Raw genomic sequence first — 13,782 nt, 5'->3', positions numbered from 1 at the left:
GTCCAGAATTGGTTTGAGGAGCATTCCAGTTAGTTCTGACGATTGGTGTGGCCTGCATGTTTGCCTGACATAAGCCAATTGCACACTCAAGAGGTCCATTTGCACTTGTGTGTGTGTGTGTGTGTGTGTGTGTGTGTGTGTGTGTGTGTGTGTATATATATATATATATATATATATATATATATATATATATATATATATATATATATATATATATATATACATTTTTCATATTTTGCCATCTTAGCAATGGCTTTCTTATTGCCACTCCACCTGTCAATAATCCTGCACCCTGAAGGCTTTTCTTCACAGTTGAAACTGAGCCTTGCTTACTTTGAGCAGTGATAAGCTATGCTTGAAGGTGTTCTGTGAGCTGCCTAAGACGCAAGTTGAGTTTCCTCCATTTTCCAGGAGTTTTTTGATGATGTGGGAAACTGGATTCATAGACACCCTGGCTTTCTTTGCAATTTCTGTAAAAGAAAGACCTACAAAAAAGAATTATCATGGTCTGTTTTTCTTTGTTAATTGCCTTTTTCTTGCCATTACGATAGCAATATCTTACATCCTGCAGTGCAATATAGTCTACATACTTCTCTAGTAGCACTATTCCAACACTGCTTTTACACAGACAAAGGGTTTGTAAGTAATCAAAATCAGGATATCTGTAAGAATTGTTTGCATCAACTTTCATTCATCTTTCTATTACTGCTGAACAGTCGTGGGTTGTTAACCAGTGACTTGTTCCCTGAAAAGGAACCCTTTTATAACTCTGAAATTTATATGATTTTTTTTAACCTCTGCTTAAATGTATATTTGTATAGAGAGATAGATAATTCAGTCAGAATTCATTTCTATCTGATCTTTTTCCAATTTGTCTTTAAACCTTTGCTTTAAACAGGTTTTTTGTTACTGTGCCCTGAGGACTGATGTATACACACAATCCATGTTCTGAATGGTTGCCCTGTATTTAGTCTCATTCAGTAAGCAACTCAGGCTGTAATACTCCTTTATAACTTCAAAAAGGGTAGGCAGAACTGAACTGTGGTAGGCTGAATAAGTAGATATAACAATGCTCTGGGTTTTGAACGTATATTTGGCTTATATATCATGTAGATTGTATGGTCTGGGCAGTGAGTGGTATGTTTTTAACAATGTTTACATAACATACAAAACTCATTCGTTTAGGAAAATGTTTTCCATTAAATGTCCCTTTTAGCGATGAATCAGATTATACTCATCATTTGGTTTAATGAATTTTGAAGTTTATACTTTTTGTGACTTTGACAGGCTCGTGCCAGTGCAAAGAAGTTTCGGAAGGTGACCCTCACTGTCTCTCCTAAAGGCATCATCATTACAGACACAGAAACCAGCGACCTCATCGAGAATGTGTCTATTTACAGGTACTAATCTATAGTTATGCTGAGTTACATAATTATTAAGAAAAAATCAGACAACAGCATGACGCCATAGACAAATACAGCCAATGGCAGTATGTTGTTTTTTTTTGTTTTTTTTTTGTTGTTTATATGTACTGTACTGTAACTGTGAAGGGCATTAATTATATTGGTGATCTGATTGAGCCACAGTCTAAAATCTTTTTCTTTCTGATTAACCCTTTGAACCTAGGTTTACTCTATTTAGGAACAACTTTGCATTGGTTAGTAACTACTATGAAACTATTATGTAAATTATGTAGCCATGAGAGTGAGGAACAGAGCTGTGAACCCACAAACAGACCCTTGTGGTTTACAGGATTAATCCCTTAAGTGCTTGAGCAACTGTATTATAGCGTTTATCAGAATTCTGCTGCAGGTTGAATGTTTTTTGTTCAGCAAACTCAAGGGTCTCAGAAATCACAGCAAGACTCTCAAATCTCTTATTAATCTTTTTTTGTGCACTTCATATTTGCTTCAGATACACGGACACTACCAATTACTATTTAAGTTGTAAGTTTATTCACCAGCAGGGATTTTGTGAGTGTTGTGTGTTTTATTTCCTGGATGTGAGGCTCATCTGGGATGTAAGTGCTTTTACTGTGTAAAGCAGAACAGTGTTGCTGAAGAGAGAGTGCGCTTGTTTCATGCTCCTCTGTGGGAGGTGGATCATTGTTAAGTCAGGATGCAATGAAGAAAGGTGTGTGGGTGTGGGTGGATGGGAGGGGTTGGGGTATTGAGTGGAGAAGGGGTCTCTGTTTCTCTGGCTGGCCTCATGCTGATGTTTGCTTATCAGCGGCAGCAGAACCACAGTCATCAGAATCATGAATGCCTTTCATCCTCCCCCCTTAGGAGTTACAGCGCTTCTGTTCCATTCTCTCTCTCTTTTTCTCTTTCACTCTCTTTATCTCTCTCTCTCTCTTTATATCTGTCCTATCCCTTCTCATTCTGTCCTGTTCCTTCTCTCTGTCTGTAACTCATTTTTTGTTTTCTGAATATTCCTCTCAATCATGCTCTGTCTCTATTTTTCTTGCTCTTTTTCTCTCTCCCACCTCTGTATTTCTCTCGTTCTATTTGTCTCTATCTATCTATCTATCTATCTATCTATCTATCTATCTATCTATCTATCTATCTATCTATCTATCTATCTATCTATCTATCTATCTATCTAATTTTCTTTTAATGATTTTCATTAGAAAATATGATGGCCCAGATTACTTAGAAAAAATTGGTTCCATTGACTTAATTTATTTTTAATGTATATATAAAGTGTAAATGTAAACATGACAACATTGAGATTGAGAAATTGTCTTATTATTACAGGAGAGGAATTCTTTAAAAAGCAAAAATAGCCAATATATTTGTCAACCACACCTTTGCAGGAACAACACACTGTGGCCCAGACACCTCACAGAACAGTGGGCTCCAGCTTGTGTTGTTTGCCATTTTATGGGTGGCAATCTAAGAGTGTGGAGGACTGCAGTTAGAAATGCACTCCAGTGCTGTTTCTAGGTTTTTTTTTTTTTTCTTTTTTTTGTTTTCTTTTGCTCACGGCTCAGGTGGATCTTGTCCTGACAGAACATCACACACCCTGGAGGAGCGGGTTTCTTTGCTGAATGTGGACAGCATAGGCTTTGATCATGGAGGCTCAGCTAGACTTGAAAGAGTTTTTGAAAATAAATGTATTGTAGCCAAGAGGAGAGCATATCACAGTTCAGCTCATGCAAAGCTACTTTACTCATAGGTTGGTTGGAGACAAATGATACATGGTGTAGAATGAATAAATACCAAAATAAATAAATGAGATGAAGTTGTAAATGCATATATATATATATATATATATATATATATATATATATATATATATATATATATATATATATATATATATATATATATATATATATATATATATATATACACACACACACAATTTAAGTCAGAGACCACCTTTAATTTATCGCTGCTGTCAGGACAAAACCTCATATGTCAGTTTTGTAATTTTTTGGCATATTTTAAAAATGCCTGTTGCCTTTTACATTGTGAGTTCATTTAAAGATGAATGGACCAAAAGAAATGACTCAAAATGACTTGGAAAAAACTCCAGTTCCACTGACTTACACTAAAAGTAAAGTAAGTTTTTTCCTTCTGCTGTAAAGTTCTCATTTTGGAGATACGAGGTTTTGCTCCAACAAAAGCATTATGTAAATGGATGTTAAGCACAAGTTATTAATTTTACAGGAGATATTTCTGAGAAGATCGATATTAGATGATCCACGTACATAAGCATGTTATCTTATTATCAACAGAAACGTAATGACAAATCAAGATTTTCCAAAAGTTCAAAAAGTAATAGAAGTTATAGAGAAAATGTGACTCCTAACAACCATGCAAGACATGATAGACCACCAACACTGTCACTATGAGATAAAAAGCACAATACACCAGGGAACATAACTGTAACATATCTGATTGGAGTTTTTTTTTTTTCATTTGCATTGATGCCATAAACCCTGTGTTGACTCCAGAATGTTTGTTTTATGTTTCTGTTTCAAAACATACTGACAAGGTTATAAAAAGGATACAAATATCCCCCTTTCCTCTTGGAAACTGAATTGTAGTGCACCTTTAAAACATATTTAAGGTAGGCAGTTGGACCCTAAGGCCATTGTTTGTACATCTGCAATGTTTTATAGCTTGTTGGACAAAAATATATTTTTACAGTACTTTTTTCTTCTTCCAACAGTGTAATTAAACCTTTCCTCTTCAAGAGATCAGAGCTTGATAAGACAAGATCAAACTACACTGTTGAATCCGATCTGAAAAAAAAAGTGTTTCTCACTGTGTATGTCTCAACTCATACACAGTGAGAAATACATCTGAAAATATGTGTGGCTGTCAAGAAACTGAGAAAACGAAATCAACCAAAAAATGTATAAATCAAATAAAGGAGCTGTCAGTGTTCTCAGAACAATTAACTGACCATCTCAGAGTCCAGACCTCAACATCATTGAATGTGTTTGGGATTTTGGATCATGAAAATCAGAAAAAGGCAACCGACTTCTAAGACTGAACATTGGAGGTGTAGAAAATATCCTTGAAGATTTTCTTTGAAGAACTGAAAGCAAGTCTCCTGAAAAGAACAGAAGCTGTAATAGAGGTGAAAAGTCGACACATTATTTCATCATCCTGTTTTAAAACATTGGATTATGAAACGGTACAAATACGTATGTAACTTATTTAAGTTGGACCTTAAAATCACTGTTGTACCTTTTGAGGGTACATTTACATTGTTTGTAGCTTGAAGAATTAACCTTTATTTCTAACAGTGTACCTGCTGTAAAGAACATCAGGTAAAGAAAGTGCAGTTTCTAGGTTAGTCGAGGCTTATAGTAAGAATTAATGTGTGAGCTACTGCAGTCAGTAAATGAGCTGATAGGAGAGAGAAAAGGAATCTCAGCTTTCTTTTATCTAAACTGCAGAAGCAGCTTGGCTCTAATGATATGTATGGGTTTTCCTCTTGCCTGTTTATGCCCCCAAGCCCTACCCTCCTTCTCCAGTGGTGTTTACAAACAGAAGAAAAGCTAACAATGTGTCTTCTGTTTTTAGTGGATATGATTTAAGAGATGTAATCAGCGTCTGCCTTGAGTCTGAGTGAGCTGTCAGTCGTCTTACTGTCAGTTACGCTTCAGATAGCTGTAATCTGAGTAATCATACTTTTGCTTTCTTTGTCATTTATATGTTCAGTGCTCATTTTTGCATTGTGCAATACAGTCATTTTTACTATGTTTTACAATACAATTTGCATATATGTAGTATTTTGTAGGGTGTTTTTTTTTCTTTATTTTGTTTTCCCAAATCCCTAATCCTGCTCAGTGATTTGTGTAATGAGATTCAACACGCTTCTGTATTAACTCTGTGGGATTTCACAGAAAGGTTAAAGCTCATTTTGGCATTGCTCCTACTGTGACAGTGTGAATTGCAGTACTAATGCATTCTGCACAAAAAGGAAAGCCTACTGTGTGCGACAGAGAATGCAAACAGTGGTAGTGTCACACTTCACCTGCATAATGTGTTTAAGCCTCTACTAAAGCCTGATAGATATATATTTTTATCAGAAGCAAGCTTTTATTTATTATTTTTCATTTAGGAATACTGCCTAAGTGCAGAAACCTGTCAGAATGCAGCAGAATTATTTTTCCACATCTCCAGCTTGTTGGCTCCTAGTCCTGTGTCTGAAGTCTGGAGGGAATTAACCCAATTCTTCAGGGTTTCTTCCCAGGCTGAAGTTTACTGGTGCAAATGGCTCTATTTACATTTACTTTTTGTGACATTTCTACTTCAAATCTCAGATGCGTTTGCGATACAGCTGAAATTTAACAAGCATGTGCCTCCCTGCCTGAAGGCTGCGAATACACAGTGCTTGCACCCCAGTGGAACTTCACGCTGCAGAAGAAGAATGCTCAGCTCAGCAGCAAGGCCAATAAACTGTAATAACATTTTCCATCTGACCTGGATTCCCCTTACATCTGCCTGGTGAATCCCATAACTATGCCTGCACTGTCTATGTTAAACATAATGTAAAAATATTCCTTCAGTTCCAGTCTGGTAGGGGCTTGTTTAGCATATTTAGGATGTTTCCCTGCTCAGACACACCCACTAAACCTGGCAATTACCAGATAAGCATGACTGAACAAGGAAATGTCCAAACTGTGCTGGACACTGGCTTTCCAGAAGTGAAGAACCTGGCCTTGGAATGAAACCAGGCTAATTTTCTTACTATGCCTTTAATAATCATGTAATACTGTGCAAAAGTCAGAGACCACCCTTTTATCTTTTAACATTGCAAGTCAAGTTCAGGTGGTTCATTTTTCATTATGAAGGCAAAAAAACTGAATATAAAACCATTTTTAATATTTACTTTGTCCACTGTTTGCCTTTATTCCAACTTGCTTTTGTTTCAAGAGAATTGCTCTCAGTTTTTTCAAAGACATATGCAGGGGAATTTTTCTATAAAATTTTTCTGTAAAATTTGTATCTCCTCTAAAGTTCAGTCTTAGAAGTTGGTTTCACTTTCATTTTCTCAGGTAATCATAAACACATTCAGTGATGTTGAGGTCTGGGCTCCGGGGTGGTCAGTCCCTTGTTGTAAAAACATCAACAGCTTCCTTTGTCCATGTTCTTTCCTCAGTGAGGACATCTTGACAGCTACGCATCCTTTCAGACTCAGTGACTGCTTGACTAGAAATTAAATAAATACTCGTCTTTGACATTTGCATCATACTGTATATGTAAAATACCCTTGTTCTAATTGGTAGTCCTGTATTGCGCCTCATTTGAAAAGTAGTCCAAGATGAAACACTCTTTATAACTTCAGTGTGAGTGGGAGGAGCTAATCTACTGTAGGTTGAAAAGGTGGATACGTCTAAATTCGTTTTCGAAATACCACAAATACAGTTATTTCTGAACAGGCTACATTTGCAGTTTAGCTTCTGTACATGTACTGTCCTGACTGGGGTGTGAATGGTGCGCTTTGTGACTTTAACCGTGTTTATATAATAGGGATGGCAGTATGATGATATTTTATCAAATCAAGGTTAATTCTGAAACAATGAACATGTTTGTAAACATATTACGAACGTCATTGGTAAAAAAAGAAAACTGTCCAACTGCATGTTTCATTACAAAGACAGCACAACTGGTTCTGTTTACTTTGTTTCAGTGCAGTGCAGAATGTGAAATGTTGAATAGAAATCTTTGTTATCTGTGCATCATAGTGCATTATATCTGTTCTAATCTCAAGAACAGAAAAATGAAGTAATGTTATACATGTTGTGTATCATGAACATGTGAAACTTCATGTCATAATTATGCATTTTTGCCATGTTGCTCACTGCTGTCATATAGTACATCCAATTCTTTTATTTAAAAAAAATAAAAAATTAAACAAGGTTTGTATTTGTACAGACAAAAGTTTAGAAATCCAGATGAAGTTTAAGTTCCTCTTTCTTTTCATTAGTTAATTTATTCCAGTGTTTGGTGTTCCACTCTCTTTTTCTGTTTGCTGTTCATAATTAGGTTTGGAATGCACCAATAATAAACATAAACAGTAAGTTATCACACACAGTGAAAAAGAATGAGAGAGGGAGAAGGAAAGATTATGAGAGAGAGAGAGAGAGAGAGAGAGAAGCAGAGAGTGTCTTGGGTATTGATATTTAGGTCGTGTATCAGGAATAGTACAGCTACAGTTGTATGTAGAGTGAGATCATAGCCCTGTATCTATAAAACGTCCTGCCTGATAGAACTAATTATTTCACAAAGCCTTTTGAAGTGGAGGCTTACAACTCAGGCCTTTTCCCAGCTGAATGGGTTGTAGTGTAAATATCCACAGCTGCCTCTAGTGATGCCTGTGTTTTTCACCTTGATCTTATGGTGTCCAGTTCGTCTCCTCTACCCGTGAGTTAAAAATCCTTTTGATGAGCACTTCTAGGACTTGCACCCAACTTTACTGTTCAATTGCACATTGATATTGTACAATTGAACACAAACATAGAGTAGCTAAGTTCCTTAAAATAAATCACTAAATACTCAGTCACTGTATTGTCCCTATATTCTGCTTAAACAGCTATATTCACACTGACCAGTTAACCAAGGTAACCATCCTCTATCCATCAACTTTTGATTGATTATTCCAAATACAACAGTATAAATTGCTGTGTTCTTAAATCTATTTATTTATATCTAACATTCAGTACAGTATGCTTGTTAGCTTGACGTCAATTATTACATCCCTTTCAGGCCACATGTGCTTATTTATCGTGGACAAATTTTCAAGAAATATATGAATCATCAAAGAAGTATTATGTTGTCCCGCCACAGCACGTGAGACATGGCCATACAAAGCGACCATGTGCAGAGGCTCTCAGGAGGCACCACTCTTATGCTAGGAGAGACTTTCCTTGTAAAAAAGCTGTTGTTATTAGCTTAATGAGGTACTGATATGTTGCCTGTGCTTTATTGTGTTGGGCAGTAGGGTAGTAGTGCCTGTGTAGCTGCCCACCAGAAAGTGAAAATATATTGTTAAAAGAGGCCTGCCTGCTTCCTGGCTGTGTCAGCTGGCACTGAGCAGCGGTTCTACTTTGCTGCCTGTTCCATAAAAGAGCATTCACATTTGAAGTTCAGCATTTCCCTGGTCTTATTCTACACTGACACCACAGCATTAATTACACTCAATGTTCAAATGATACCACTAAGATCTGAGGAAACTAGAAAGTGAACAAATCACTTTTATTATCAGTTGTGAAGTTTCTTAGTTGCTTTTGCTGTGGCTTCTGAAACATAAGCTGATCAAGGGCGCTGTTCCACCCAGACCTTTACTCCTGAAATAGTGTTTCAATGTGTTACAGAACATAAGATTTAAATTCAAATCATTACTGAAGGACTTGGTAAAACCATAATATACACAGCAAAACATATCTTGCATGTCTGTTGTAGGAAGGCTTCAAATGTCCTTAGTACAAGCTCCAAATGTCCATACCCAGACAGAAGAATTAAAACTTATTTAGATACACTTTTATTTGAAAGTGAGAGAGGGCTTAGCCCCAGGAGCCCATTTATACCTCAGCCCGGTTCTCAGTGTTATTGGGTCAAGGATCTTGACATTACATCTCATTTTAGCATAAATGAATTACATCAGGTAGATTCATTTTAAGACTAGAGATAAGAGACGTGCCAAAATCAGCTTCAGCTTGTAATCCGGTGCTCTGTTACAGCTGCACATTTCTTATTTGGATTTAATGCACAAATCTATTTTCAGTGACTCCCCTCATGCCTGCCTCTACAGAGTAATCCTCCGCTCTGTATGGCTACTCGATATGCTTGAATGAGTGGAATCAATACTACTTCCTCTCTGCATGCTTTAAGATGACAAACCAAATATTTCAGAGCAGAGAGTGGCCTTTCACTGGTCGTAATGGTTTTGTTTGGACTGCATTTTCAGTATTTCACGGTCACCAGCTGGAATTTCATTATTTCTAAGCAGCCTAGTCTTGATTCTATCCACCGTGAGCTGTGCAGTGATGTCTGGGTCTGGTGCAGTTGTACACTGAAACTGAGTAAAGCTGTTGGATTGATAATGTATGACAAAGGAGACAAAGGAAGATGTGATTCAAAGTAGTGAATCTCACTTTATGACTTTATGTCCACTGCAGAGCTGCTTTTTGTCCACTGGACGTTGTTTTATTTCAATTTACACTACAACTTTCAAAAGATGGCTCTTGAGGATTCTTTAGTGAAGGAAATGGTTTTATATAAAACCATGAAACCTCAAAAACCCTTGGCATGTTTAAAGCATTCTTTATATAGCATGCTTTATAGCACTGTTCTAAAAAGGGTTCTTTATAGCACCAAAAATGGTTCTTCTATTGTTACAATGTCAAGCATGTTACAATGGAAGAACCCTCTTTGGTGCTATATAGAACCCTCAAAAAGGTTCTACATAAAACCACCTATAGTACATTTTCCAACAACTTAAACAACCCCTTAACAATGCAAAGAACCCTTTAATAGTGCAAAGGGTTCTATATAGAACTATATTCTTTACTAAAGAATCCCTAAAGAACCATTTTTTTAAAGTGTGTGTATAAGAAAAGTCTTTGATTTGACCAGAAGGAACCTTACACTCAATCAGGGAATATTGGAGGCTGTTCAGTGTTTGGTTCCATCTCTGATTGATTTACTGTTTCTCAACTTTAATTAGTGTTTAATTAGAATCAGAATCATGCCTTATTGATCAAGTGTGTCTGTGCATGCAGTGAATTTGTCTTCAGTTACACAGCAGCTCACATTGTGTCTTTTTTAGGAACTCTGGGTCTTAGCTGGATTTCTTCATGAGAAAAATGAACAGTATTGTTTGAAATCATTGTGCCTTTTGGTAAACAGAAATGTTCCAACACTGATACGTTTTGCCGTATATACATATTTCCTCTGAATGTTGTTTGATCTTCTGAGGTCATTAATGAGCCAAAATACAGATCTTACAATGCAAGCTAACTGCTGCACACTGAGCTGACATTATAAGCTTAGTAACCTCTTCAAAATACTCCATGCAAACCAGCAAGCTTTGTCAAATTAGGTAGTTAAGCTGCTTCTATAGTAACCTACAGTTAGCAGTAGTAGCCTATATTCTATGTGCTATACAGTATGTGAGAACAACTATCAGAAAAAAAGATATGAAGTTTTACTGTATTCCTATGTAAGTTTGCCAATATAACAATTCTAAATTACTTGAAAGTGATCCCTAACGGTAGCTTTTACTATGCAGATCCGCCTGATGTTAGTAAATTAAGGTAATGTCACTAGATTTGATTTTGTAGATTAAATCTACAAGATCCCTTCTGTTCCATTACAGCTTTTTTCTTCCTTAAATCTGTGTCTTTTACCCATTCAGCATTGAAGCAGAAAGGGTCAGTAGCTTTTAATAACATTCAGGCTTTCACTAGAACATAAGGATAGACTGTGTACAAAATCACATACACATACAAATACACATATATGTCTATAAACATTAAGGCTATTAGCAGACACTCTTATCCATTTTTATTTTTTGTTATGACATTAAGATTAGTCTTTATGTCTGACAAAATGTATTAGGTTTAGATCATTTATCTTTACCACAGCCGCAGTTTTTGTAAACAGTGTTCATTTTTCTCATAAAGTAAAGAGCTTCGACCCAAAGATCCTAAGAAGGCGAAGATGCTGACTACAGATTAATGACACAACTGCAGAGGTCTATACACATTAAAAGATACTTGTGCAGCCACAGAGATGTCCAAAAGACAAGGGATGCGGTGTAATTTTTAATTGAATTTTTGGTCAAAATCAGGTGAGCAGCCAATGCTATTAAGTGCGGACCAGATACTTAGGTAAGTACCAAAAATTATGTGGTGATCCCTAGATACTATCAGGTGAGCACTAGATACTATGCAGTGAGCACCAAATACTATCAAGTTTGCACCAGATACTGATCAGATGAGCATCTTACACTCGTATGAGCACCATCTTTTTTTATTTAATTTTTATTTTTTTGGAATATTGTGTTTGATGGCAGAGCTGCATGAGACTGAGTCAGGTGCTGGCTTTGTAATTGCTGTCTTAGACAGAACCTCTTGAGGCAGGTAGAACATGGTTCTGAAAGCACATCCTCTGCTGGGTTTTCTTTGGAGTTCGTGTTCATATTTCACTTCATGTTACTGGTGATCCTTAGACCCTGAAGGCTTAGTAGTCACTTTTTGTTGAAGATGGTGAAGACTGGCAGAAGTAAGGGGGGACCTCCTGAAGTTCACTGTCATCTCCACTATTTTTACTGTGATCACCTCCAGGCTGTTGTGACTGCTCCAAAAGACCAGCTATTTGAGCAGTGACCGTTCACAGTAGAGTCATCTGGAAACTAATGCATTTTAACACAGTGGTCTGTGGAGGTACAGTCATTAGGTTACAGTGGAAAAAAAACAATGGGGAGAGTGCACATCCCTGGGTGGTGGCGGCATGAAATGTTTTAGGATGATGTTATTGATGTTTGAGCTGCTTCAATCCAGCTTAATTATAATTTTATGTAATTATACGTATATTGGGGTATAGTATAATGAAACATATTCGGGCTACTTCTCTGGTACATAAATATTGAGACAAGGGCATGAGTGCACATGTACTAGTAGGGTGTATGTATGTATGCCTAAAAAATCCAAACATAATAAACAAAAAAAAGACAATACAATAAATAGACAACAAATACAGAATAATCTAGAGACACAGTGTTCTGGTGCATAGAGTTGTGTATACATGTGTGCGAAATGTGCAAAAGATGTGCAGCAGTTTAGAGGTAGTGTTTCAGTAAACAGTGGAATGAATGTTAGTCAAGCCTCGCCCTGATGAGCAGATACTCTGCCTGGATAAGGCGGATGTCCGAAGAACCCTGGGAGAGTAAACACTCGGAAAGTGGCGGGCCCTGACAACATACCTGGTCGGGTGCTTAAGGAATGTGCCGATCAGCTGGCCGGGATTCTCACGGACATCTTCAGCACCTCGCTGAAACAGGTTGTTGTACCAAAATGCCTAAAGACCACAATCATACTGGTGCTCAAAAAACTCACAATCTCCTACCTCAATGATTACCGCCCTGTAGCACTCACCCCCATCATGATGATGTGTTGCGAGAGGCTGGTAAAGGACCACATTACCTCCAAACCCCCCTTCACGTTCGACCCATACCAGTTTGCTTACTACCCTAATCGCTCCACAGAGGATACCATCACCTCTGCACTTCATCTGAGCTTAGAACACCTGGAAGGAAAGAATACACATGTGCGCATGCTGTTTCTGGACTTCAGCTCAGCATTTAACACAATCATCCCACAACATCTGATAAGCAAACTGGCACCCCTTGGCTTCAGCACCCACCTGTGTAACTGGCTGCTGGACTTTCTAACAAATAGACCTCAGTCTGTGTGGGTGGGCAACAACATCTTCAGTGTCATCTCTCTGAGCACCGGCTCCCCTCAGGGCTGTGTCCTGAGCCCACTGCTGTTCACCCTGATGACCCACGACTGCAGCGCCAGGTCCACCACCAACCACATTGTGAAGTTTGCAGATCACACAACAGTCCAGGATGACAATGACCTGCACTACAAAGAGGAGGTGAAACATTTGGTTGACTGGTGCGAAACCAACAACCTGGTCCTGAATGTCGAGAAAACCAAAGAGATCATCGTCGACTTCAGAAGGAGCCAATCCAACCACACACCACTCCTCATCAAGGACACAGCAGTGGAGATAGTCAGCAAAACAAAGTTCCTGGGGGTACAGATGACGGACACTTCGACCTGGTCCACTCAGACTGAAGTTCTGGTCAAAAGAGCTCAGCAGCGCATGCACTTCCTGAGACGGATGAAAAGAGCACATCTCCCCCCTCTGATTCTCACCACCTTCTACAGAGGCACTGTAGAGAGCATACTGGCCAGTTGCATCTCTGTCTGGGCAGGAGCCTGCAGCGCTTCTGGGTGGTGAGGACAGCAGAGAAAATTATTGGGACTGCACTTCCTCCAATACAGGACATTGCAAAAAGTCGCTGTCTGACCAGAGCTCGGAACATAAACAGAGACCCCTCCCACCCCCACCACAGACTATTCTCACTGCTGGCCTCTGGAAGGACGTTCTGAAGCCTTCGAAGCAGAACAGCCAGGTTCAAAAACAGCTTCTTCCCACATGCCATAAGACTGCTGAACTCTAAATAACATGCTGTTCCAAATCTTTCTTTTTTTGATTACCTCATACATGGAACCTCCAGTGCAAT

The 13,782-nt window shown here is 38.0% G+C and overlaps 1 protein-coding gene across 2 annotated transcripts in view; it reads left to right on the top strand.

The window, feature by feature from the left end:
* si:dkey-71h2.2 (low density lipoprotein receptor adapter protein 1) overlaps positions 1-13,782 on the top strand; it is a 70,763-nt gene that overhangs the window by 36,571 nt on the left and 20,410 nt on the right. For both annotated transcript variants that reach the window (XM_017710507.2, XM_017710508.2), the window contains exon 3: positions 1,288-1,400. In XM_017710507.2, coding sequence (XP_017565996.1) covers positions 1,288-1,400 — 113 coding nt within the window. The remainder of the gene's footprint in view (positions 1-1,287; positions 1,401-13,782) is intronic.

This window comes from Pygocentrus nattereri, chromosome 4, assembly GCF_015220715.1.
Source record: "Pygocentrus nattereri isolate fPygNat1 chromosome 4, fPygNat1.pri, whole genome shotgun sequence".
NCBI lineage: Eukaryota > Metazoa > Chordata > Actinopteri > Characiformes > Serrasalmidae > Pygocentrus > Pygocentrus nattereri.
Note: the sequence above shows the minus strand (reverse complement) of the source record. Positions and strands in the feature narration are given on the sequence as shown.